Below are 26914 nucleotides of genomic sequence, written 5' to 3'. Positions count from 1 at the left end.
GCAGTGTTATCAAGAGTGACCTTCCTACGAATGATTTTATTTTTTAAAGATGTTATTTATTTATTCATGAGAGACCCAGAGAGAGAGCGAGACACAGGCAGAGGGAGAAGCAGGCTCCATGCAAGGAGCCCAATGTGGGACTTGACCCCAGGATCATGACCTGTGCCAAAGGCAGATGCTCAGCCGCTGAGCCACCCAGGCATCCCCTATGAATGATTTTAACCCTTCATAAAACATGGTTTTCTCCAGGGAGGTGGCAATTTTCATTAAAGGCTTAAAATTACCCTTGATGTTATGGTGAGAAGAGAAACTATTAAAACTGTCCGACCACAGGAAGCACAAAAAGATTGAAAAGCATATAGAGACAATAACCTATTTGAGCATAAAGATATAGGTGAATGAGCATACCACAAATGGAGAAATGGAGTATTTTTACCAAAGTATTTTTTAAGCCAGACATCCTTAGTTTCTTTTTATAAAATAAGGAAACCTTTTTGTCATTTGTTTAGATTAACTGACTCAGAGACTGGGAAGACCAGAAAGACTTCTATGCCCTTCCCAGTTCTGTCCACTCAAACTCGATCGATCGTGTTACTGCAAGTATCTATGAGGAGGGCTCTCAGTGCCCCCTGAGCAATTGGGAAAACGATCGTGGGCACCTGGGCTCTTCTCCATTCAGAGACTTGTTTAATTATGCTTCTTCACTTAAAAAGTGTCTTAAGAATACTATTTTAATTGGACAAGAGTATAATTAATTGCTTAAGGAAATAGAAACAACTTTTTTCCTTGACCCTCCCAATACAGACAACTACCATCATCTAAAGGTTTGTTGGGGATCCAGAGTATCAACAAAATTACAATGTAATAGCTTACAATTTTTAAAAGTGATGGGTGTCGCTTTGATAACTGTGTGTCCCAGATAATGTCAATTGGTTATGTGGGAAATTGATTTTGCAAAGTTCAGTTTGTACATAGGTGATACTGTGATAAAACTAGAAATACTAGACATTTGGTGATTCCTAGGACAGATTTCCTAAAATCCTGGTCATTTCCTAAGTGATAAGAGCTATAGGGACATATTTTGTTATATTTAGTGTTTGTTCCCAGTTTCTGAAATAGCTCCGGAGCAAAACGGTGAAAAGAATGTCTTTTGTTATTCATATCAAGCCCCTTTCAGTTACACCTGAGTTATGTTAATGAGATGATTTTTTGGAAGGCACCTAGGCTGTGGGCTGGTTGCATAAAGAACCAACCCTGTAGAAGGTCGGAACTTTCACTGCCTGCCCTCCTCTCACCTCCAGAGGTAAGGGAGAATGGCTGGAGATTGAGTTCAGTGATCAGTGGCCAATGATTTAATTTATTCTGCTTGTGTAATGGAGCCTCCATAAAGAACTCTTACTGAAGGAGTTTGGAGAGCTCCTGAGATGGATGACCAGTGAAGGTGTGGGAGGGTGCCATGCCTGAGGAGCGCTTGGAAACAGCCCTTTCCCCCACGCCTGCTCCTATCCATCTCTTCCATCTGGCAGTTCCTTAGTTGTATCCTTTTACAATAAACCAATATATAATAAGTAAACTGTTTTCTTGAGTTCTGTGAGCTACTCCAGTGAATTATCAAACTCGAGGAGGAGGTCTTGGGAACCTCCAATTTATAGGCAGCTTTTGGGATCCAGTGCTGCTTCTTGGTAGGTAGTGTCAGAATTGAGTTAAATTGTAAGACACCCAAGTGGTGTTGGAGAAGTGATGGATGTAGGGGGGGAAACTCACACAATTGGTGACCAGAAGTGGAGTCTTCAGTGAGTAGATTGTTGTAGAAGAAAAAGAAGAGTTTTTCCTATGCAAAATATCTCCTGGAACGGTGAGGTATGGCAAGTTCAATTAATATTGTCAAACATAATTTTACAATGCTACAAAGAAATATTACTTCTTAGAAACAGAGCATCAGGCTGGTGTTTTTATTTCTGTCATATCTACAGAGATGGGGGGGTGCACCTTCAGTTTACATCTCAGATGATGAAATTGAGGAACAGAGCCAGCCACTAGGCTGTGCTGCTGTTCTTCATAGGTTTGGTTGCAGATATACTGTTTAATGCTTAAGGTTGAAAGGAGAGAAATATGTTCCTCCTGGCTTTTTCAGGGCATGTGCTGGTTATGAAATAGTTTAGAGTCATACTTAGTGATTACATTAAAAATGCAGCCCATTAAAAATGGCCGAGAGAACTACTCAGCTGGGCAAAGAAGAGAAACTGCATTTTCTAGACGTGGGAAAGAAAGAGGAAGTTAATTTATAAATAGGAGAACTGGCACTCACAACATGCAGTCCCCTTTGCAGGAAGTCTCAGGAGTTCCAGTCACTGGTCCTCTGTATGGATCTCATCATACAGAGGTCTGTTCATCTCATCAAATGGTCTGTTCAGAGCATTTTGGCTTAGTATGGTGCTTTACTAGTATATGGACACACAAGGGTTTCTATTTTATTCTATCTGTGCTCAAGGTTGGTGGGTCACTGTGTTTCTCTGGGCTGCAAATAAAAGTTGATACTGAGATGGAATCCGTTGGACAGCCAAATTGAAGTGATGCTCTAGTTTTGCTAGTTGAGCCGTGTGGAGAGTCAAGGTTTTCTGAGTTGGCCTCTTCTCCTCTAAGAAGATGAGGATTAATCAGCAGATGTAGGACCAAAGCCTGAGGGCTTTTTAGAAATGAAAGGCAGATGTCTTTTTTTCCTGGCAGGAATTTGCAGATGAGCCAGTACCACAGGGCTTTTTTTTTTTTTTAATCTCCCCAAATCAACTAGCAATCCAAATCATAAATGGGGAACAATCCCTTAATGTAACCCTCTAGTCCTTTTCTTCAATTAATAGTTTTTATGGGTTTCGTTTGGTAATTATTTTCATGTCTTCCTTAGAGACAAAATGAGATTTTTTTTTTTGAAAGTAATCTCCATACCCCAACATGGGGCTCGAACTCACTACCCTGAGATCAAGAGTTGCATGCTCCACCAACTGACCCAGCCAGGCACCCTTATTTTTCAAGAAGAGACTTGGGTTAATTTCCCTTCTTTCAAAATCAAGCTTTTTAACTCCTCCTCATGCAGGAAAATACTTCTGGGGCTTCCTTGAAAATCTGATGGCTTCTAACACCAGGATCTCCCAGAAGTAGTTAAATTTATGAGTATTTTTCTTTTTTTTAAATTTTATTTATTCATAGACACAGAGAGCGAGAGCGTGAGAGAGAGAGAGAGAGAAGAGAGAGAGAGAGAGAGGGAGAAGCAGGGACCCCGACATGGGACTCGATCCCAGGTCTCCAGGATCACACCCGGGGCTGCAGGCAGCACTAAACCGCTGCACCACCAGGGTTGCCCAAGTATTTTTCTTATAAAACATGTTTGTGTACTTTAAAGCTTTATGAGCTCTTCTGCAGTAGCCTGCAAAGCGCCCTGTGGGCTGTTGTGGCTTTTCCTTTGCGTCCATGGTGCTGTCCCCAATGTTCATTTCACAACTAGTTTTATCATCAGTACCAACAGATGGAAGGAGTGTCTTTCTATGCTCCCAGGGTGACTGTTCACATGTGATTGTGCAGCTTTTACTCCCTCTTCCCCCCATTCTATGTCAAAGCATCTAAAATTTTATCTTGGAGCTGCTTTAATTCCCTGGGTTACCGAGCATGCCCGTGTTACTCTGACGCTGGAGATCATCCTAGATCGGCTCCGACCTCCTTAACCCTGCCTCCTGTTAATTAGCAACACAATCACAATCACAGGTTTTCAGACGGCTGGTTCTCCATCAGCCTGTGAACCAGAGGCGAGGCGGGTAGATGAAGGAAACCTGTGGGGGTGGGTGGGCGAGGGAGATCACCTGGGCATGCTCCAGCAGCGTCCTCTGCCCCGACTGAGCGAGCGCTAGGGCTGCTCAACCCACCGCAGCCCAGTGTCCAGGGGATGCCAGCCAGGTGTTTGCTGAGCTTGGGAGTCACGTGCTAGAGGCAGAGCATGAAGTTCTCGTGTTGCTTTCTCTAATGCTCTGTCGCTGATCTAAACCCACGATCTGCATTCTTGTCACTTTGCTCACTCCCTAAGTGACCCATCTGAAACATCCTCTCCATGTCTTTCACTTACTCAAGTCCACTTTCGAACCCTGGGTCTTATCTATTACTCAGGCTTCCAAAGAGGCCTTCCAATTTACAGTGACCTCCGAGAATTTTCATAACTGAAAAAAATTATATCACCTCATAGATTTCCATGTGGTGACATATGCCACTAATTGTTTTCATCTGTGTTATAACATCCGGCCCAGTGACCTTGAAAGACCTACAGGTTTATAGTAAAATAATTCCAGGACTTTTGGTTAACAGTGCTTCTTATTTAAATATAAGTGGTTTTTGTTTATTCTTTAAACTCAGGGGTTTGGGCTATTTTAGGTTATGAATTCCTTTAAACACTGGTGCAAGCTGTAGACCTTGTCCCCAGAAATGTCCCACAACTCACTCCATTTTACATACAGTCAGTGGGTTCGTAAGCCCCTTTGAAGCCCAGCCATGGACTTGTTTTATCTGTTTATTCTCAACTGAGAAAAGGAATTTTTTTTAATAGGGTGGAAGGGGAAGGAAGAAGGTAGCTTGGGAGAGATCTTTTCTTAGGAGCTGCAGAAGATCCCATGAACACATGGGATCTTCTGACAGGACAGTGACATTTGGCCTGAGGGGAAGAGGCGCCCTGACCGTTAGAAACCAGTGTGCCCTCACAAGATGTCCTGGGCCTCACAAGATGTCACCGACCACAGAGTGGGACTGCTGTCCAAGCAGGCCGAGCGGGTATCTTAGCCAACCACTAGATGTCACCACAACACTGATTAGTTTCGAGGCTTTGTGTTAGTGTGCCTAACCCAGGAGTAGAAGAGCAAGAAAGCTGCAGTGACTTCCTGTCAGGGACTTAATACTGCCAAATGTTGGCAGAATTTGCTTTCATTATTATTTTTTTCAATAGAAGGAAGACCAAAGGGTGGACAAAGGTACATTAATTATAAATAAAAGAGGAAGAAAAGGTGAGTGAGGTAGGTCAATCAGGGACCGTGATGTGACACAAGTGTTCCAGTTTCCCCTAGAAGTGACCTTTTCTTGGAAATAGTTTTTCTTGTCTCTGTGAGAAGGGATGTTGGCTGGATGGGCCTTTCAGGCTTCTAAAACAGCAAGCTAATATTATGTAAGCTAATATTATGTAATTTATGGATACTCCAGAATTCATTTTGAACCAGTAGTGACTGTCCTTTCTATAACAATTTGGGTAATGTGCTATTATTTAACATAAGGGCATTTTTCTTGATTGAGGCATATTTTATTTAAGTTCTCTTTTTTTTTTTATTTTTTCAATGTAGCTAAATCTGTTACCACACTAGGCATTATCTCACTTTGTTTTATGGCTACACATTGCACTTATGGCCCTAGTCAAATCTTTTATAAATATGTATATTTTGGCAAGAAAGTATATCATAAATCTATATTCACTGATTTAAGAAAACAATTTTTGTCAGTATATCCTTTGACATCAGCCGTAGAAACCTTTTTCTAGATATGTCTCCTTAGGCAAGGGAAACAAAAGCAAAAATGAACTACTGGGACTATATCAAAATAAGCTCTTGCACAGCAAAGAAAACCACCAACAAAATGAAAAGGCAACCTATGGAATGAGAGAAGATATTTGCAAATAATGTATCCAATAAGAGGTCAGCATCCAAAATATATATAAAAAAATCATACAGCTCAACACCCAAAAAACAAATGATCCGATTAAGAAATGGGCAGAGGACCTGAATAGACATTTCTCCAAAAAAGATGTACATATGGCCAATAGACACACGGAAAGGTGCTTAACAGTACTAACCATGAGGGAAATGCAAATCAAAACCACAGTGAGATTTCACCACACTCGTGTCAGAGTAGCTAGAATCAAAAAGACAAAAAATAACATGTGTTGGTGAGGATGGGAGAAAAGGGAATCTTCATACTTTGTTGGTGAGAATGCAAATTGGTACAACCACTTCAGAAAGCAGTATGGAAGTTCCTCAAGAAATTAAAACTAGAATTACCATATGGCCCAGTAATTCTACTACTTGGTATTTATTTACTTGAAGAAAATGAAAATACTAATTTGAAAAGATATATGGACCCTTATGTTTATTGCAGCATTATTTACAATAGCCAAGATATGGAAACAACCCAAGTGTCCATCCATAGATGAATGGATAAAGAAGTGGTGGTATATGTATATAAAGGAATATTACACAGTCATTAAAAAGAATGAGATCTTGGCATGTGCTCCAACATGGGAAGACCTGTAGGCATAGTACTAAGTGAAATAAGTCAGACAGAGAAAGGCAAAGACCATATGGTTTCACTTATGTGTAAAATTTAAGCAACAAAACAAATAAATTAAAAAGAGACAAACCAAACTCTTAATTACAGAGAACAAACTAGTGGTTGCCAGAGGCAAACTGAGTGTTGGTGGGGGGGGAGGAATGGGTGAACTAGATGAAGGGTAAACTAACTTCCAGTTATAAAATAATTATTAGAGATGAACAGTACAGCAGAGAGAATCTAGTGTTGGTGGGGGGGAGGAATGGGTGAACTAGATGAAGGGTAAACTAACTTCCAGTTATAAAATAATTATTAGAGATGAACAGTACAGCAGAGAGAATCTAGTTAATAAGATTGTAATAATGTTTTTTGGTGACAGATGGTGACTAGAGTATTGTGGTGAGCATTGAATAATATATAGAATTCTTGAATCATCGTATTGTACCCTTGCAATACAGGATTGTATGTTAAGTATACTTCAATTTAAATTTTAAAAATTAAAAAATAGGGGCACCCAGGTGGCTCAGTTGATTAAGCATCTGACTCTTGGTTTCTGCTCAGGTAATGATCTGAGGGTCATGGGCTCGAGCCCAGCATCAGGCTTCGTGCTAGCAGGGAGTCTGCTTGAGATCCTCTCTCTCCCTCTCCCTCTGCCCCTCTTTCCACTTTCATGCATTCTTTCTCTTAAATAAATAAATCTTATATTAAAAAATTAAAACTATTTGTGTCAACACATTCTTCAATATTAAAAAAAAGCATTAGTATTGCACTGTATTTAAAAACAAATGTAATGGATACTTTATTGCTTCAATTATAGCAATATGTCAAGGACCTAGATAGAATGCCAGCAAATTCTGTTTTGGAGTTTTGGAATATTTTATGACTAAATGTGAAACTAGTTCACTCCGCCTTTCTGATTCCTCGGTTCAGAAAGACATCTTTTGGTAATAGATAAGCTTAGCAGTAAGTACGGCTATTCCTGTGCTATAAGTCTTATGAACTTTCTCTGAATATAGCATTGTTAGTACAACCTAAGTCAGAAAAGTGGGTGTCTGGAGAGGAAACAATTTTATGTGTTTAGTACAACACAGAGTTTAATACAGGCTTCCCAACATAGCCTTAACCTAGGTGATTCATACAGGTTTTGGAAAGTGAGCAGTAGTTCTCTATCAAAGGAGGAGAAAAGGAAATGGGGAAAGCAAGACTCTTTAAGTCTTACTATTTTAGAATTCCTGCAGGAGGAGAATGCCATCTTTCGTGGGAAGAATTAACTCAGAAATGCTACCCTATATGAGCTGAGGAAGTAAGGCGAGCCTGGCTTTGCAGCAAGGCTTGAGTGGTTCTTGCTGGTTGGTTGGGGCCAGAGGCCCTGCTTGTCAAGCTCACCAATGTTTTTTTGTCTTCTGCAGGTCCACAGCTTTAAGGGCTACTGGGAAAAACTGAACTCCAACCTGGAATATGTTAAGTGCTCCAAACCATGCTTGCTCTATAACAACAGCATGGTCAAGAGAGAATGGCACAGCCTGATCTCAGAAGAGGTTTGTGTGGATTCATGAGAATAAAGCAAGAAGCAAAAGTACAGAGCGTTAGATGAGGTGTTGCCCTTAAGTTCTAAGGCTGGCTTAAATTTGCAGCACTCTCCCTAATTGCCAGGCTCTTTTGCATTGTTGCAAGAAGACCACAGTGCTTCTCTGATCTCTCTTCTCTTGAGGAGAATCAAGTGCACAGAAGTTAAGGGACACACACAGCATGTTCATAGTAGAAGTGAGACTAACATCCAGGTCTTATCTGTGTTCTTGCATTATTTGTATAGTTAAAAATTGGTTTAAATAAATCCAGTCTTCCCAAATTAGTGGTTGCCAGGGGTTAGGGCTGATTGAAAGAAGAGTGGCTGGGACTGACTAAAAGAGGGCAGCACAAGGGAGATCTTTGGGAGGATGAAACAGTTCTATATCTTGATTGTTGTGGTATATTGTGGCACATGAATCTATGTACATGATGAAATGACATAGGGCTCTACACTCATTCCAGCAATATCTATCTTCTAATTTTTGATGTTGTACTATCATTATTTATATAAGATATAAACATGGGAGGAGATTAGGTGAAGAGTCCATGAGATCTCTCAGTAGTAGTGTTAATGTATGTAACACAACACTGTATAGTTGATTTGCTACTTCCTATAAATCCATAATAATTTCAGAATAAAATGTTTTTTAACTAATTTTTAAGAACCTTATGTATTTTGATTACTTGGAAAGTATATTTCTTTTTTCCAAAACTCTTTACTATATTGTATTATGTCCTTGGTATGAAAAATGTCACCCACAAAACCTCTATCTTCTACACCTCTGACATGTTCTCTCTTCTAGAAAACCGGAAGAAGAAGGTCCATGGTATATGTGAGGAATATTTTTGATAATGCAATGAAGTAAGTAAAATTAGGGATTAGTACCTACAAGATGGCTATTTTTTGCAGTTACTTTTTTTGGATACCTTTCATGGAAGTAGTTTACTTTTGTTGAGTATCCTCAATAAAATGATGCCATCAGCTTAATGAATGCAGCCACCTGGGCCCTATTCTTGAGTTTGATGCTAGAGTTTCTAGTGGGAAAATTGTATATGTTAAACGCTATAGACTTGCATCCTGAGGGTGGATGAAATATAAGCGATAAGTGGCAAAGAGAGCTCTTACTAAGTGAGCACTTTGGAGGGTAGAGACAATAGGTTCATTTAAAAAGCGTTAGTGGGCTGATGAGCTGGCTCTTATTTTGAAAGCCCATTTTCAGGACAGATGAGTCATCTCGGAGTGCTACAAGTACAGGCCCCATTCCAACCTTGTTCTATTTTCTGTTCCCATTATTTCCAATAACTGAGAGCTACGATTGTTCTAAATTGTTGTCATTGTTTGTGCTAAAGGGTTTCGAGATTTTATAATTGCCTAATGTGGCTTTTGTCAAGTTGATTAAAGTGTTTGAGGTTTTCAGCCACCTGAAAACAGTTTCTGCAGTGGTTTTATGGAGGATATCTTTGTATGGTATTGTGGCTTTTAAAAAAAAAATCTTCCTATGTGAATAACATTGGCTAATTTCTTTGTAGGGTGATTTCTAACCTAGAAGCAAGGAATTTGGGTAAGAAAAGACCTGTAATAAAGCCTTCTGGATTTCAGTCAGTGTTTGGTTTGTAACACTGTGTTTCCTACCCCCGTGTTGGCAAGAAAATCACGCCCAATAGTGTAATGAAGACAGCACCCTTTACTATCTATCCAACCAGCTCTTTCCATGTCTGTCTTGGCACCAGGACCTTTAGGGACAGCTGCTGAATGTGCTTTTGCTGGAAGAGTCCCTGAGTGATGGCTGTTTGGTTTTTGTTATTTTTCTTCATAGGCTTGATTTAATTACCATGCCCTGTAGCTATACCCACAGGATGCCCTTCTGCAGTTCCTCTAGCTTAGTGCTGCTTTCTTTCCAGCCATCTAATCATACAAGGGTCTTTGATTTTGGTTAATGTTTGGGCACTCACTGGGCTAGATCATAGGAGTACAAAGATAGGAGTCTCTGGACAAGCTTTGTGGTTTTGGGGGAAGAGCATGGGCTTGGAGCCAGACAGAACTTGGCTTCAGTTCCAGTTTTAGCCACATGCTGACAGTGTACTCGTGGGTGAGCCATGTATTCATTTTGTGCATTATCCTTTTCAGGGCAAGGTGAGGGGGAAAATGAGAGCAAATGGGGTAATGTTTATAGTGCCTGTTACAGTGTTTGGCACAAGAGATGCCTGAGGTGGCTGCTTTGTCATTAACATGTGAGGAAGAAATGCAAACGCACCATTTCTAAACCAGGTGACAGGTGTTATAGAACCACGATGGGGGAGGGATTGGGTCAAGAGTGGGGATGGTTGGGGAAGAGAGCAAGGTTAGAAGAGGCTTTCCAGAAGGAGTGACATCCGAGGTAAGTCTTGATAAACACCCTGCCAGGTGCAACTGGGGGAAGAGAATTTTAAGCGTATCTAGGTACAGCTTTTTTTGTGGTTTTTGTCACTGGAACTCTTTCATGCCTCATAAAGGTCAGCCTTCACTTAAAAAGCTGTTAGTTTGATATCCCACTTTTGTTTTATAGGCTTGGATGTTTAGGTATATGTTGGGCGATCCTAACGGAAATTATTTTATACAGTGCATTGTGGTGCATCCTGCAGCTGTGCACACAGCTCACGTGAACCCTGACAGTGACCTTGTGATCCAGCACAGGCCGCCAGAGCCTGTGCTCACTGCACAGCCCAGAGGGAAGCAGCCTCTGCCTGTGTTAGCAGACCATCCGTGCCTGAAGCCAGGGCTTCCACCACCGGCAGGAGCAGCAGGCAGGAGTGTCCTGCCTGGCAGTCAGGGTGTGGATGTGCCTGATTCAGGCTCGCCCTTCTTGCTCCGCTAGGAATTTTGCAACATGGGAAATGTTGCTGTTTGTCAAAGCTTTTGTTGTATCCGTCAGTCCTGTCCCTGTTGGAGCTCTTGTTCCTGTACTCCCAGCCTGTTTGCATCCTGTGGCCAGTCACTCTCTGGGTGTACTTTGGGAACTTGTCCCTTCCTCTCACATGCTTTGCTTGCACTGTGTCCTAGGAAGAACGTCATCATTAACAGAAACAGAACAATCTGTGTGAAATTCAGGGCTGCTGGCATCAAGTTTTGAATTGCTTCATCTTAATCAAGAAGGTTGTTTAGGATCCAGGTTGGATTTATCCTGAGGAGTCGAGAGGCATCTGTGCTGGCCTACCCAGGGTGGTCAGCCTACTGACCAAGGGCAGTTCTGCTCTCTTGATGGCTGTGTGCCTCAGGTGCTCCAGGAGAGGAGGAGCAGGGCACAAAGGCGCTGTTAGAGTGAGTGTTAGGGCACATCTGCCAACAAGACTGTGTTTGCCTGCCCCTCCAGTCTGCTGGTGTAGTGCAAATCATCGGATTTCACCTTCCATGTCACTTTTCTTCTTGATCTGGTTACCTTTTTAGTTGGATAACCTGTATCAATTAATATTATTTGCTACAGTAATTGACAGATCCCCCTCAGTTCAGTGACTCCCAAAGTCATTAAACTATCAGGGGGTCCCAAAGAAGGCAGTCATGTAATCCTTCCACTAAGTCCCTGTCCCTGTGTTTATGGCCCCCGTGGGGTTAAAAGAAGGCCCAAGTGTCTCTGACTCCAGTGAAACAGATTCTTAGACAGTGGTGAGCTTTCATGTTAAAGAGAATTCAAAGCCAGAGCCTGTTGGTGTTGGGAAATGGGTTCCTTGTTTTCTTTCTCTCTTAGTCTGTTAGAGTAGAGCTTTCTGTGTATCATCTGACTGATAAGTTTGGCTTGCAGGAATAGGCCACACATTTAATAAAAAATTTCATCCCATCAGCAAAATGGTCTATTTTCCCAATAACTCAGAGAAGGGAAACCCAGGCTTATTTCTCTTCTTCTAGCCCATTTTCCAAAAATCACTCTGCTTGACTCTTGTTTTGTTTAATTTCAGAGCCAAGATTAACACCCCTCTTCCAGGAGGAAGACTATCACCAGAGGCTGCTTATAGGGCTGGTAAGTGGTCTGTGGGCCACTTGGGTGCTGGGAAACAACAGGATTCAAGAGAAGGGGAAAGGGCTAGATTGTGCTTCTCACATTGATCTTATTTTTCATTCACTCTTTTAATGCATAGCCATTACCAGCCACTGTAGGCCCTGTGTGTTCAATGGTAAGCAACACTGATATGATTTCTGCACATTTACAAGTTATAGTCTGGTGGGAGAGATGTAGATGAATCAGTCACCACCCAGAATATATAATTACAAAACATCATAAGGAAATGCACAGCACCGAGTGTTTAAAACAAGGAAAGACAAGAACAATGTCTCTGTGGCATTTGTGTTTGGGGTTTAAAATACAACAGAATAAAGTATTCTTTCTCAAGAAGTCCTACTACAGGGAAGACCAAAGAGAGATAAATCAAAATAAATGAATGGGAGAGCAGAATTGGTAAATAAATCCAAAATCTATTTTTTAAAACACTGATTCAAGAGACATATGGAAAGTGTAATAAAATATTTTTAATACTGTGCAGGCTTAGGAATGGGATAATCTATTACCTTAAATATAGAAATTTTTAAAATATGTATAAATACATATTCACACATTTGAAAATTCCAGTTAAAGTTTCCTTGATAAATAGAAATACCAAACTTGAGCCAAGAAGAAGTAGAAATCCTTGAAAATACAATAACCGTAAAATAATTTAAAAATATATCAAATATTATCTCGAGGGGTACCTGGGTGGCTTAGTTGGTTAAATGTCCAACTCTTGATTTTGGCCCAGGTCATGTCCTCAGGGTTCTGAGATTAAGCCCCATCTTGAGCTCTATACTGGGCATGGATGGAGCCTGCTTAAGATTCTCTCCCTTTCCCCACTCCTGCCCACACACACACTCTCTCTCAAAAAAAGAAGATAAAGATTCTTGCTATTTTCACTAAAATTTTACATTGTCTGGAAATTCTATACAGTGTGGTAAGCAAAAGTAAAATAAGATGCTATGATTGTCCAATGCAATAAACAAAATAATCACCTGGGGAAATGGAAAATATTAAGCAATTAGTAAATAAGCTGCTGATTCTAAATTTATTTTTTATTAGGATTAACTAGTTAGAAAAGTTAATGAAAAACATTATTCCATTTCCAAATCCTTAGCATCTAAGCTTAATAAAATCACAACCAAAAAGCCAATGAAATTTCTCTGATGGTTGACCAGAGGAGTGGAACTAACATTACCAGATGGCCAAGTGTGTTATTGACCTACAGTAATTGAAACAATATGGTGCTTGTACAAAATACAGAATCAGGAGTCTCTAGTTTAAATTTGAATCTTTAGTGTACGATAAGTTAGGCATTTAAAAAATTACTGGAAAGAAATAATTTTTAATCAATCAATGGCTGGCTATTTGGAAGACAGTTGGAGTCCTCCTATTCCAAATACCACCACCTTATACCACAAACCAACAGAAATACCAGATGGATTAAGGAATCTAATAAAAAAATTATATGCGTGTGTGCTTGCATATCAGATTGTCAAAAATTTAAAACTCATGCCAGCAAAGTTCATTGTACAGGGAATTGGGCAGCCCCATGCAATGCAGTTGAAAACTAGTATAACCACAGCAGGAGGCATTTCGGAAGTATCTCTAAAACCTTACATACGTGACCCAACAAGTTCCATTTCTAGGAATTTAGCTTGAGAAAATAATTGGGGATATGGCAAACAAATCATATACAAGAGGTTTTTTTTAGTACTGTTTACAATAGTATAAGAAGTATTCCATATGAGAATAAGAATATCCAATTCAATTTTAGTACTTTCATAAAATCTGAATACTGTGTAGCCCTTACAACCAGTGTGGTAAAGAAATTTAATGACATAAACTATGTCATTTTTTTATGAAAAAAAGCAAATTAGAAAACATTGAAATAAGTGTGCACACTGGGAAAAAAGGGATATAAAATATCCAAAATGTTACCACAGATGATAGGATTATGAGTGATTTAAAATTTCATCTTTATGGTTGTTACAGAAAAATTGAAAAGCATGACAAAGCATGCAATAATCTTTAAAATTTTTAAAGTTTTATACCTAACTAACACACGGCCCAGAATGCCATGGGCTAAGTTTTGCTCCGGGTGTCATATGTGTAAATCTGCCAAAATAGAAGATATGTGCACACATGAGGTCAGTTGTATAATTTCCATGGAGTTTATTGGTGCAAAGATCGCTCCACCCAGGACAGCCTCCAGCTGAGGAGGGCATTTAGGCAAAAGGGAGGAGGAAAAAAGGAGACAAAACAGCAAAAGGTGAGGAGGGCTGGGATGCTACACCGATGGGTGAGCTCCAAGAAAGATCAGAACAGAGTAGGTAGGGTAGTCCGGGTGGCGCAGCGGTTTAGCGCCGCCTGCAGCCCAGGGCAGGATCCTGGAGACCCTGGATCGAGTCCCACGTCAGGCTCTCTGCATGGAGCCTGCTTCTCCCTCTGCCTGTGTCTCTGCCTCTCTCTCTCTCTCTGTCTCTATGAGTAAATAAATAAAATCTTTTAAAAAAAAAAAACAGAGTAGGTATACAAGCCTGTTTAGAGGTGATGGAATCAATTATTTCATTACTTTTGCATGTCGGGGGGCTATGCCAAATGCCTAGAGCCCCTGCACAGAGGGAGGTACCTGATGCATTTTATTTTTACTCCTGCCTCTATCTTTCCAATGCCTCAAAGCATGCCTCTCCCCGGTACACCTGCATCAACATAGTTCATCATTCAGGTTGTTCCTTGTTCTCCAGGGCTGGGAACAATAGACTTCAACCCTTTGGTAGATCCCAAAGCCCTTGACCTCTAAGTTAGTGGCTTCCCTTGGCTTCTTTGGAGAATCCTCATCACGGCTGGGAATCTGCCTCTCGGCTGCTCACTGGGCTCTGGGTGTATCGGCGGTTCTTCTTGAGGAATGTTGGTGTCCCTGATGTATGCCCATTAAAGTAACACTGTGGGTTATACATTTCTGCCAATGGGCTCTTCAGGTCCAGTATTTTTCATATTGGTAAACTGTTAATAAATGGATCTAGCTTAAAACAGTAGCAGGTGTGAGTGGGTAGTTTGTGATGTATCTAACCTGTATCCTGTTTTCAGATGGTGTCTGAGCTAAGAGAGCATCTCCTGAGACACCTACAGGGTATAGAAAAGAAGAAAATTGAACAGATGGTTCTGGACTACATTTCAAAACTGGTTGGTTTTGCTTTTTGTTCTCTGTCCTGCATTGCCCCAGCCCCCCCAGTATGTAGCTCCCAGTTTTTGGCTCAGTATGTTTTTCAGATTAGGTTTTTGCAGATTTTCTGTCCTCCAACCACTGTGTTTGGTGCTATAGATTGAACAAAGGGAAAAAAGAACCAAAAAACAAGGGGGACTTGGTTATGAAAGTGGTTTATTACACTCCCTTCAAATAGTGATCTATATGTTCACGGAAGCATGGAGCTGTGATGAGCTCAGCATGGTTGCCAAATGCTCACGTGCCTCTTGGCAACTTCCAGCTCCTTATTAAACTATCAGTAATGATTTCTATACATGGAGGCTGGTGAAGACATGAGAGAACTTGAACTGAAATTCTTAATGAGTGCCAACAGCCCAATTAGGCCAGATTCTTGCTTAATTGTGTAAATACTACCACATTAGAGTCTGCTGGTGAGATTGGTAGCTCATCCACCAGGTAGCCACCTGTTGGAATTGTGTGATCCCAATTAATAGCACCAGTCCATGTATAAACAGAAATGCTATGGCTAGACCGATTTTGAGGTGGTCTTGAGTCTCTCAGAAAGCATTTGTAGCTGAGGCCTGACCCTACTTAGAAGCTAGAAATAATATGCTAGACAATTTCCTAAAGTATTTAAATTCATAGAAAGAGAAAGAACACTCCATTCCTCCCATTTGGGGTAAGACAAGTATGCAAATGACCAGTGTGTGAACATACATTTTTGCATTAAACTCTGGAAGATTAAATGTATTAGATATGGCCCTGGCTGGATTTCATGTTTAATTTTAAAGTTTTCTGCCTTTATTACAGTCATTAGTGTCTGTTTTTTAAACAATATGTTGAGAATTTCACAATTTTTAATACATTAGCAGAGGTTGGTATTCTCACAAATTGATGTTTACAAGCGAGGCATTGAAACTTCCCTAAATAATAATTCTTCGTAGTAGAACCGTACCGAGGAGCTCACCTTATGAATGTGGCCTTTATCTTCTCCATGCTGGTATTAACTTGCTTTCCCTGTCCCTTAATAACACAAGTATTTAACATGTCCACCACCTTTCTTTCTGTTGACTTTAAATTTCACTTTGCAAAGTGTTAAAGATTTTTGTTCAAGCATCATTCTTCCCTGTAGCTAAACCCATAAAAGTTTTAACACTAGTCTGTATTAACCACTAGAAGCAATGCGACCAGAAGTGGTAGAGATGTAGCCCCAGAAAACTCAGTACCCTGATTTTCTGACTTAGCAGTGACTGATGGAGGCCAGATCTGCCTGCTCCTGCCCAGCAGCAAGCAGCCATGTCCCCTGGTCCTCGCAGGAGAGTGGCCCGACAGGCTTTCTGAAACAAATGCAAGAAGTTGCTGCAGCACGAGACTTCAGCCAAAGAGACACTGAGAATCTGTGTCGTTGAGAACTAATTATTTTTATCTGTGCCTATATGGAGATCCTTTCTGATTTGCCCCCTGGCCTTGGCTACACTTGCAGGGCATGGGATCCATGGCTGGTGACAGCCCCAGGGAGACTGCTCTGTTGCTGACAAACTAGTCAAATGCATGACCCGGACTTGAAACTGGTCGCACTCCACAGTTGATGCTCGGGACCTCCATTCTATTCTGTGTCTCCTTTCTCCTCATTGTCAGCTGTGGGCCTGTGTCATGGAACAGTCCAAGAGCAAATCCAGTTGTACTTGGCCTTCACTGCTGGCAGAGGGCCTGTGACCGAGGGCCTGTTGACCACGCTGGGGAAGCTCAGCTGGGGCACTGCCTGCATAGACAGAAGGGACTCTGTTAGGCTCTGGTGCACATTTTCAGTCTTTCCATTTTGGATTCCACGACCTCTGAATTGGCTGCAGAAAGGCTGGTTCTGTGTCCAGGCGCAAGCTGAATGCCAGCCACCCTGAACATGCCTGTCAGGCCTGTGGGGGGCTCGCTGTAGGGACCCCGGAGGGAGAGGGAACGGGCAAAGGTTAACAGACTGTCTTTATCCTCCAGCTGGATCTCATTTGCCAAATACTAGAAACCAGCTGGAGGACACATCATCTTCACCCCTGGGTTCTCCACTTGTACGCAAGTATTTCTCACTCTCTTTTATCAAGGTGTACAAAGGGCTAAAACAACTCTAATTGCTGCCCATTTTGGCAAAGCTTTTTCAGAAGTTAACAACTGAAAACAGTTGTCACCAGCCCTGACACTGTCTTAGTTCTGTACTCATCATTTAAAGGAGTGGCCCAGTTACTTTACCGGTCCTCTTTCCCTGGCATATGGTTGATGGGGAGGAGGGGCACGTGATCTCAGGACTGCCAGGAAGGGGAATTTAGGTTGATACAATTTATCATTTATACGCCTACTGTCTGGTTAGATTCTAGGCATTAGGCTGATGGTTGCCATCATTCTCATGAAGCTTTCAGCAGGGCCTAGCCTTTCATAATTAGCATGAATTCCATCTCTATGTGCTATTCAGAGCCACTGCTTAGACAAACGGAGTTTTAGAGATGAACCCCTTGGCTGATGGCGGCTCTGTTGTTTTACCCGTCAGCAGGCGGGCCAGTGCTGCTGAATTTACAGTCTTTCACATCATGACCAGGATTCTGGAAGCTACCATGAGTTTGTTTTTACCTCTGCCTCCTGGTAAGACTTGGCTCTTTTGTCCTTTGTTGTAAGAAATGTGTTTTCTTCTTCACCATGGTCCCCAGATTTTGGCAACATTACTGATTTAAGGATGAGACTTTCTGTGTTTGAGAAATTGTGTGTCTGGTGTCAGTGTGAGAGATGGGCCTGACGTTGGTCTCTGCAGACCAAATCTCCCCTCATTATTAAATTATACTGTGACTTGTCACTAACTTTTGGGAGCTGAAGCTGGTCTCTACACAGCTTGCAAGGATATTTTGAACCAGTGGAGCTGATTCAGGGAGATCTTTCCCTGATGTCTGCAGGCTTAGTTTATCTGATTGAGAAAGTTAACACTCAGGAAGAAGTGGGTCTGGCTGTTAGAAAATAGCTGATTTTTATGTGCTAAGAAGCTAAAAATCGCCCTTAGGATTTTGAAACAGGACCAAGTCAGGCCTCAAAACACCCTTGGCACATGTATGTAGTCATTTATTTAATTGGTCATTTGTTCACTCAATAAACAAACATTGGTTGATTTTTTTTTTTTTTACATTCCATATACTGTGCTAGAAATTAGAGCAGTTACAAAAAGTAACAGAAATCTAGTTGGTAACATGTATTCATTTTAAGAAACAATAAGCTCTTAAAAAAAAAAGAAACAATAAGCTCTTGTCTGCCTTGTGTTCATTACATATATATTCTTTTTTTTTTTAAAAAGATTTTATTTATTTATTTACAGAGAGAGAGAGAGAGAATGCATAAGCAGGTGGAACAGCAGGAAGAGGGAGAGGGAGAAGAAGGCTTCCTGCTGAGCAGAGAGCCCATCACTGGGATCATGACCTGAGCCAAAGGCAGATGCTTAATGGACTGAGCCACCCAGATGCCCCCATTATGTACATATTCTGATGAGTGCTAAACTTTATGATAACTATCACTCCATAATGTTTATCAGCCAACTTAATTTAATTTACTCATATACATCTATCCCATCATCTATCAGTAATTCATTCCTTTACTCATTTTAAGTCAACATGTAGATGGTGCCCCATTTTGTGCCAGTTACTATACTAAGTACTTTACTTAAATGAGCCCATTCCATTTTCATAACAGTCCTAAACGGTAGGAGCTTAAATTGGACCACATTAAATTGCCAATACCCAACCAGTTTTTGACCAACAAAAAAGGCACTTCATATAGTTCCACTTAATATTATTCCCACTTTATAGAAATTGAGGCATAGGAAGGTTAAGTAACTTGCCTAATAGACACACAGCTATTAAGCAGCAGAGTCAGTGTTCAAATCCAGGAAGTCGGGCTCCAGAATCTGTGCTTTTACTACTATTCTGTGCTTGCCTCTTGAATTTTATATTTCATTTGAATTGGTTGATGCTGAAACATTGACAATTTATTGGCCCAGAAATCCCCACAGCATGTTTCGGCCTGTCTGCATTTATGATACATCTGATTCAGTTTGGAATCCTTCATGCTTTCTCTATCCAACATATGCCTTATCTTATAAGATCTGCTGATATTGGATGTACAAAAAGGGTTTCCTTTGATTTTTTAGGGATCCGAAAGTGACTATTCATGAGAAGAATGGATGACTTTAAATTATCCCAATAGAATAGGAATTTCAAGGTGCCCTCTAGAAAGAGTGAAGGGATTTCATGAAAAACTATGTATGGTTTTCTGGCTTCAACTCTTAATTATTTGTCATTAACACAAAAGAGTTGGTAGGGGCATGGATTCATGCTTTGAGATTTGTTCACCATGGATGTTCAAGCCTCTTTTGTAAATAAATGAAAGTGACTTAGTGGGGACAATATTATATCTGGGAGATCATAAAACTTTACTTTCTATGGAACATCAGGGACATGTAAGGAGGGAAAACATGGAAAAGTGTTATCGATAGTGATTAAGAATTATTGTAAGTTGACTTTATGGTTTGTTTCCATGGGTCAGGTAAGGAAGAGTGGTATCTCTCCTTTTCTCTTAAATGTTTGTTTCCTTCATGTGACCTGGAAAGAGAGGTGAAGTGACACTGGATCACATGGGTATACACGTGTGTGTGTAAATACAGGGTGTTTTTTTCATGTACTTGTGTATATAGGCTTGCTCTCCAAGCCTGCTGGACTTGTGAGAAATGTTTGAGTTCCAAGGGCTGGAAACTTGTAACCCAGTTGGTTAAGGAATAAAGAGGATGCGGGCCATGAAAAAGTCATGGTTTCAAGGTGGAGCACTTGTAGTTTAAATGGGACCTGTGTTCCCCCATGGGCTAGAGGAGGCCAGGAGCCCTGGTGGAGATGAGAACTAGAGTTGGCTGGAAAAGCTCTGTTTTGAAGCTGATGCCTGCTTATGTGTGCTCTCTCTCTCTCTCTCTCTCTCTCTCTCGCTCTCTCTCTGATAGCCAATTTGCTCTGTTGCTTGGAGCTGACCCAAAGCCAAGAACGGACTGTTGGATGTGGGGCTGTGCCCTAGGGATAAAGGATGAAGGATCATCAGGGATCTTTAGGACATGGACACAGGTCTAGAGGAGGAATTCTGAATCCAAGAAATCTATAGGAACCTAATGAACTTTTCTTCAGAGCAGATTTCATAACTTTTTCTAATCTTGGAAAGAATGTCCAAATCTACTTGAAAAATCTCATGTTATTGGTTACTTAGTAAAATCACTATTTTTTTTTTTTTGAGTGGCGTCATCTTGTTGTCAGCCCCTTAACATCTGCTTGTGGGCAGAGCCTGCACTTTATCTGACCCTTGATGTGGCCAAGGACTTAAGACTTAGGACTCAGTCTCTCACTGCTCATGATTCATGTGTTCAGAGAGAGAGAAAACTCCACGATTGTTCTGAACTCAAATTCCGGCTCTTTGGGCATCATGTCTTTCATGTAAGCTCCTAAGATTAGGCTGTGATCCATTGTCATTCCCTACCCACACCCCGTCAGTTTCCACGTCTGGACCCATTGCCACATGCTTCCAATCCCTCTCCTTCTCCTTCACTGTCAATGCCTCCATCACCCCTGGTGCAGGTTCATGCAGTGGCCTGCCAACACCGACAGCTTACACACCTCTTGCAGCAAACTGTTGATACTCCAGTCCATTCTTTGCCTGTTGCCGTTTTAATATTCCAAGAGCAAAACTCAGACCCTTTTTCCATCTTGCTCAGAAGCTTTCAGTGTACCTCCCCAAAGTCTTCTAAGTAAGAGATTCCTTTCTGTCATTCAGCATTCAATCCCTGTCATGCACACTCAGAGCACCCTGCACTTTTCTTTCATAGAACTGGTCACTTTTAAAGATTTTATTCATTGTTGGTAGAAAGATGGGGGAGGGGCAGAGGGAGAGAGAACCTCAAACACACTCCACATTGAGCTTGGAGCCCGATGCGGGGCTCAGTCCCACAACCCTGAGATCATGACCTGAGCCGAAATCCAGAGTCTGATGCTTAACCAACTGAGCCACCCAGGTCCCCCAAACTGGTCACATTTTTAAGAACGTATATGTTTGTAATTCTTTGATTGTCTTCCCAGCGGCCTGGGAGGTGGATGGGAGCAGCAGTGGTGTCTGTTTTGCTCATTATTGTACACCCAGCTGCTTGTCTGGTGTCTGGAAGGGATTTGTTAAATAAATTAGCCATTCCAACCTACCTCCTACCATCCCTCTTGTATACCTGATTCCAACTCAGCTGGGTCATTTGATACTTTCTGAATATGCCCCATACTTCCTCACCTTTGGGCCTCTGTCCATATTGTCCCATTAATCCAGCTACCAATTCTTGGGGCAGGATAATGTCATGGCTAAGAGCCTAGGCTAAAGTCCCATAGCCTGCATTCAAATTTAGCTCTGCCACTTCCTAATTATATGATCCCAGGCCTTTCTTAGCTCCTGTGAATCTTGGTTTCCCCATTTATAAAGTGGGAATCAGGCAGTTCCCACATCATAGTGTTGTATGAGGATCAGGTTAGCCAGTGCAGAGATTGAAGGCCTTGCTACATGTTTGCTCTTGGTCACCATTGTGCTACCCCATTGCTAGACTCTTTTTTTTTTTTTTTTGTGCTAGACTTTTCATAGACCGAGGGCTGGTTCTCCAGGCAGTCCTGTGGAAAAAATACTGATGGCTCCATTTTAGGGAGGAGGAAATGGAGGCTCACAAAGTTTTAGCTGGTAAGCAACAGCAGGATTCTAGTGCAGATCTGCTCAGGGCAAGGTGGCTTTTTCAACTGCCTCCACTTTGTATGTTCTCTGGCCTCATTTCCACCCCCAGGAATTGCATTTACCTTTCAAAGCTCCCCTCATGTCCTGTCTTTTCTGAGAGGGCTTTTCTGATTGTTTCCTGGACCCATATCTTCTCCCATTGATATGGTTTTTATTGTTTATTATTAATAGTGTGCTTAGAACTCTGGATTTCTGAGCGTTTGAATAGCCCTCCCCATAAGACTTAGGTTTGAGGGAGTTGCCTTCCTCTCTTGAATTCCTATAGATTTGCTATCTGACCATATTATTTAGATTTTTCTTTCTTTTTTTTTTTTAATTTATGATAGTCACACACACACACAGAGAGAGAGAGAGGCAGAGATATAGGCAGAGGGAGAAGCAGGCTCCATGCACCGGGAGCCTGACGTGGGATTCGATCCCGGGTCTCCAGGATCGCACCCTGAGCCAAAGGCAGGCGCTAAACCGCTGTGCCACCCAGGGATCCCTATTTAGATTTTTCTTGTTTATAATTTAGTTCAAGTAGACCCCAAAAGCCTTTCTTTAGGGCATACCCAGAGATCAAGCATATAGACTGTCCCTGATTGGTTCAAAATTTTTCCACCTCAGCAAAGTGTGGTCCCTGTTAATCAGCCTTTTAGCCTGGGCATATAGAGTTTGAAGGTCTTCTGTTAATTGTTCTCTTTTGCCATCTTACTGTAGAATTGCAAACCTGTTACACTGTACAACTGTTTTTCATTGAGCAGGCCTTGCACTCTTTTTGCTGAAGAAGGGACACAAAGTGAAGGACATGGGATCCCTGGGTGGCGCAGTGGTTTGGTGCCTGCCTTTGGCCCAGGGCGCAATTCTGGAGACCCTGGATCGAATCCCACGTCGGGCTCCCGGTGCATGGAACCTGCTTCTCCCTCTGCCTATGTCTCTGCCTCTCTCTCTCTCTCTCTCTCTCTCTCTCTCTCTGACTATCATAAAATAAATAAAAAAAATTAAAAAAAAAAAAACAAAGTAAAGGACATGCCTGCTTGTTGGGAACTTACCATAGACCCAGCACAGTACTTAGTCACGATAACACAAAGAAGGAGACTTGGACCTTGTCTTCAAGAAGCATTTATTAGGGACGCCTGGGTGGCTCAGTGGTTGAGCATCTGCCTTCGGCCCAGGTCATGATCCTAGAGACCCGGAATTGAGTCCCACATTAGGCTCCCTGCATGGAGCCTGCTTCTCCCTCTGCCTGTGTCTCTGCTCTCTCTCTCTGTGTGTCTCATGAATAAATAAATAACATCTTAAAAAAAAAAAGCATTTATTAGGAATACCTGGGTGGCTCAGTAGTTGAGCATCTACCTTTGGCTCAGGGCGTGATCCTGGGGTCCTGGGATCGAGTCCCACATCGGGCTCCCCACAGGGATCCTGCTTCTCCCTCTGCCTATGTCTCTGTCTCTCTCTGTGTCTCTCATGAATAAATAAATAAAATCTTTTAAAAAAAATCAAAAGCAGCATTTATTAGATTCTAGGTGTCAAGGCACTGAGCTGAGGGCTTTATTACTATCCTTGAATTCACTCCCTCTAGAAGGCTGGCTAATCATGCGTACTACCCCCCCCACCCCCACCCCCGGTCTCTCATCTAGGTTTTCATACTCTGCACACGATCCTTGGCGTCCACTGTCTCCCTTTGCATAACCTGCTGCATTACATTGACAGTGGGGTATTGCTGCTCACTGAAACAGCTGTCATACGGCTCATGAAAGGTAAGAGGCTCTGAGTTTGCCACAGGGCCAGCGCCAGTCCGAGCCCCATCTGGGCTGGCTTCCCGGGTGTGCACCCCGTGCAGTCACACAGGGCCCTGCTGCCCTCGGGGGTGCCCCACATTCATCTGCATACTCAGCATTACATCTTAAAATTTGTAATATTGGAACAGGTGGGGAGGGTGTCCTCATTTGTCTTCTGCAATGGACCCCAAAAATTACGCAGCCTGTCCTGCTGAGTACAGTTCATTTCCGGTAACCAGCCTTTGGCTAATTTAAAGTAGACTTTCAAGAGGCCCCAACAGGCTCCTTGATCCACACACAGCTATTGCATTCCTTTTCTGTACATGAGGGCACTTGAGGATAGGAGCCTCCAAAGGCTTGTTTCTCCAGAAAATGTCATGGAATGGCTTACTATCATGGAATAGCTGATTAACTCCATCATCTCAGACTGGAAATGCAAGAAAAATTGAGAGAGGCAGCACTCATGTGAGTTTGGACTTGAAGGTCTCGAGTCTAATCCACTTGCTGAAATTACTCATTGGGTGGCTTACAGATGTGTTGGGGTAACATACTTTAAAGTATTTGCTGTTGCCCAAGGTGCCTTCTGTTTTAGTACAATTGTTTTGTGACCGGCAGCCTCAGAACCCTGTCCCACATACAGAAGCACGTCAGTAAAGGAAAGCCCTTTAATTCAGAGACACACAAACTAAAAATTTCAAGCTATTGTTAGACTTAGCCTGAGAATTCAGGGTGGGGAACGTGTGTTATCAGAATGAACCATCGAAGTATTATTCGCTTGCTCAGATATCAAAATGGAGATTTGTTCTTTTTGCCAATCTAACTTTTTTGTAGATCTGGACAATTCCGAGAACAACGAAAAACTAAAATTCAGCATCATTGTGCGGCTTCCCCCGGTAATCCTGACTTCTCTCTTATTCTCTCCATAAGCCTTGGTGTAAACCTCCTTAGTTTCTTCTTGCAAAGGGAGCATTTACTTGTTTTGGGCTAAAGTCAACTGGATTGTTTCACTTTTCAGTCCTTTCCAAGAAATCCCATGCATCTCCGCCCCACCAGCCGTTCCCTGCTGCGCCCAGAAAGTGCTTGTACTGCCCCTGGCCTGGAGTGCCTGGCACGGCCTGCCTAGAACATTTAGCCAGTTTCTCCCTCTTAGGAAACCACACTAATATTTACATCTGTGAGCCTGAGGGGAGGGAGAGGGGAAACATGTGCTTTGGACATTTAAACTGATAAGAAATTTAAATACAGGTGAGGTCAGAAGGTTCTGGAACTGCATTTCCCCCCACTGCCATTTCTACCACAGCAGGAAAACATTCCCAGGTTGAAGGAAGAATGAGAAACATGAGAGAAAGGCTTGTCCAGACACTCCTTGTTTTTATGGGGGATGTGTTAGCTCTCCAAGTCAGAACTACTGTGAAAATACGGAATTCCACAGCAAGGTCCTAGAGCCCGGGACTTCGTGGACTTGCTGACCCCAGAGCTCAGCCGGCCCTGCTGTTGACATACCTGGAGCGCCTGTACCTCCGGCTCCGTCCTCCCACGCAGGGAAGTCCTTCTGGGCCTCCTCGGTTTCCTTTGTAACACCCCCTCCTCCTCGCAGCTCACTGAAGCCCGGCAAGGGCAGAAAACAAGGCATATTTTCCATGGCTAGATCTCTCTGGGGAAAATCTCTGAACATTTAGTTTGGTCTCTAAATTTGATTTTTTTTTTTTTTGCCTCAATCTCGTAGGGAATTACATTTTTTGAGCAAGACATTGGCGAGAACATGCCTACAACCTTTTGTTTCCTAGCAAGATACCGCTTAGAGTTGCAGGTACCCAGTTTTGAAGAATAGCAGATGAACTCCATTTCAGAAAAAGAAATTTGGCAAGATCAGTGTATAAACTACTTTCCTTGGGGTTGAATTGGAGTATTTATTCAAAATTCAGAAGCAAAAAAAAACAAAAAACAAAAAAAAACAAAATTCAGAAGCACACCTCCTAGGAAATGGCCTTTCTTCAAAGGTCATTAACCATGAAGGGCCTTTTATTTTTTTAGTTTTTTTTTTTTTTTTAAGATTTTATTTGTTTATTTGACAGAATGAGAGAGCATGTGTGAGCCAACACAAGCAGGAGGAGCGGCAGACAGGAGAGGAAGAAGCAGGCTCCCTGCTGAGCAGGGATGGGGTCCATCCCAGGACCCCAGAATCATGACCTGAGCCCAAGGCAGATGCTTAACCCACTGAGCCACCCAGGCACCCCAAGGGCCTCTCTTTAGACTAACTAGCTACTTTGGAATAATCCTTTTAAAATTATAAGTAGATAAAGGTACACGTACTTGATGCCAGTATAAGCTACATTCTCTTCTGTATATTTTTTCCATTCTTTTATTGTTATTCTTGACTTAGTTTTTTTAGTTTTAGATACACAGGAAAATTGAGTGCAAGGTCCAGAGATACCCAGTACACCCTCTGCCCCTACACATGTGTAGCCTCCCCCGTTACACCAACATCCCCCACCAGAGCGGTCCATTTGTTACAACTGATAAACCTGCGCTGACGCATCACAATCACCCAAAGTCCGCAGTTAACATTAGGGTTCACTCCCGGTGGTGTTCATTCTATGAATTTAGACAAACGTATAATGCAGTGAGTGGGTCCATCATTATATTATCACACAGAGTATTTTCACTGCCCTAAAAATCCCCCTCTACGTATTTTTCAATTTGCTTAACAGCATATTGGTCAGAAGATCTGTCGACTTTGGGATCATCCTATGAGTTCTAACATCATTTCGCGGAACCATGTGAAGCAACTGCTGCTGAACTATAAGAAACAGGTGAGTCTGTGGGCAAGCACAGCCCACCAGATGTTGTATGGATCCTATTTGCCCATTTCAACATAGCCACAGAGTCAGCAATTGTAGTGCTTACCACCACCACCACCACCACCACCCCTTTTTAAAGTTTGTGCTTGTTTTGGAGAGTCTGCTAATACCAGAAGTGGTTTCCCTTTTAGCCTCAGAGTTCTATGATTGACAAGTTGCCAGGCAGTGTGGAGTTTCTGCCTCTGAACTACTTCATTGAAATACTGACAGATATAGAATCTTCCAATCAAGGTAATTGCACTTATCTGTCCTCAGGGCTCTCCTGCTTTTCTTTTGACACGTCAGTCCCGATTCGTTTCTGCGTACCCCTTTCTTTCCAGAATACGCCTTACTCATAAG

The 26914-nt window shown here is 42.0% G+C and overlaps 1 protein-coding gene across 8 annotated transcripts in view; it reads left to right on the top strand.

The window, feature by feature from the left end:
* GSAP (gamma-secretase activating protein) overlaps positions 1–26914 on the top strand; it is a 125283-nt gene that overhangs the window by 97312 nt on the left and 1057 nt on the right. For 5 of the 8 annotated variants that reach the window (XM_055300963.1, XM_055300965.1, XM_055300958.1 and 2 more), the window contains 11 exons: positions 7755–7883; positions 8718–8776; positions 9445–9476; positions 11845–11906; positions 15021–15116; positions 17128–17198; positions 17672–17763; positions 23574–23693; positions 24546–24607; positions 26426–26527; positions 26707–26806. In XM_055300963.1, coding sequence (XP_055156938.1) covers positions 7755–7883; positions 8718–8776; positions 9445–9476; positions 11845–11906; positions 15021–15116; positions 17128–17198; positions 17672–17763; positions 23574–23693; positions 24546–24607; positions 26426–26527; positions 26707–26806 — 925 coding nt within the window. Of the gene's footprint in view, positions 1–7754; positions 7884–8717; positions 8777–9444; positions 9477–11844; positions 11907–15020; positions 15117–17127; positions 17199–17671; positions 17764–18481; positions 22278–23573; positions 23694–24545; positions 24608–26425; positions 26528–26706; positions 26807–26914 lie in introns of those variants that run through there. The other 3 variants (XM_055300959.1, XM_055300960.1, XM_055300962.1) reach the window with 3 other exon arrangements.

Source organism: Nyctereutes procyonoides, unplaced genomic scaffold (genome assembly GCF_905146905.1).
Source record: "Nyctereutes procyonoides isolate TBG_1078 unplaced genomic scaffold, NYPRO_anot_genome, whole genome shotgun sequence".
Taxonomy (NCBI): Eukaryota; Metazoa; Chordata; class Mammalia; order Carnivora; family Canidae; genus Nyctereutes; species Nyctereutes procyonoides.
Note: the sequence above shows the minus strand (reverse complement) of the source record. Positions and strands in the feature narration are given on the sequence as shown.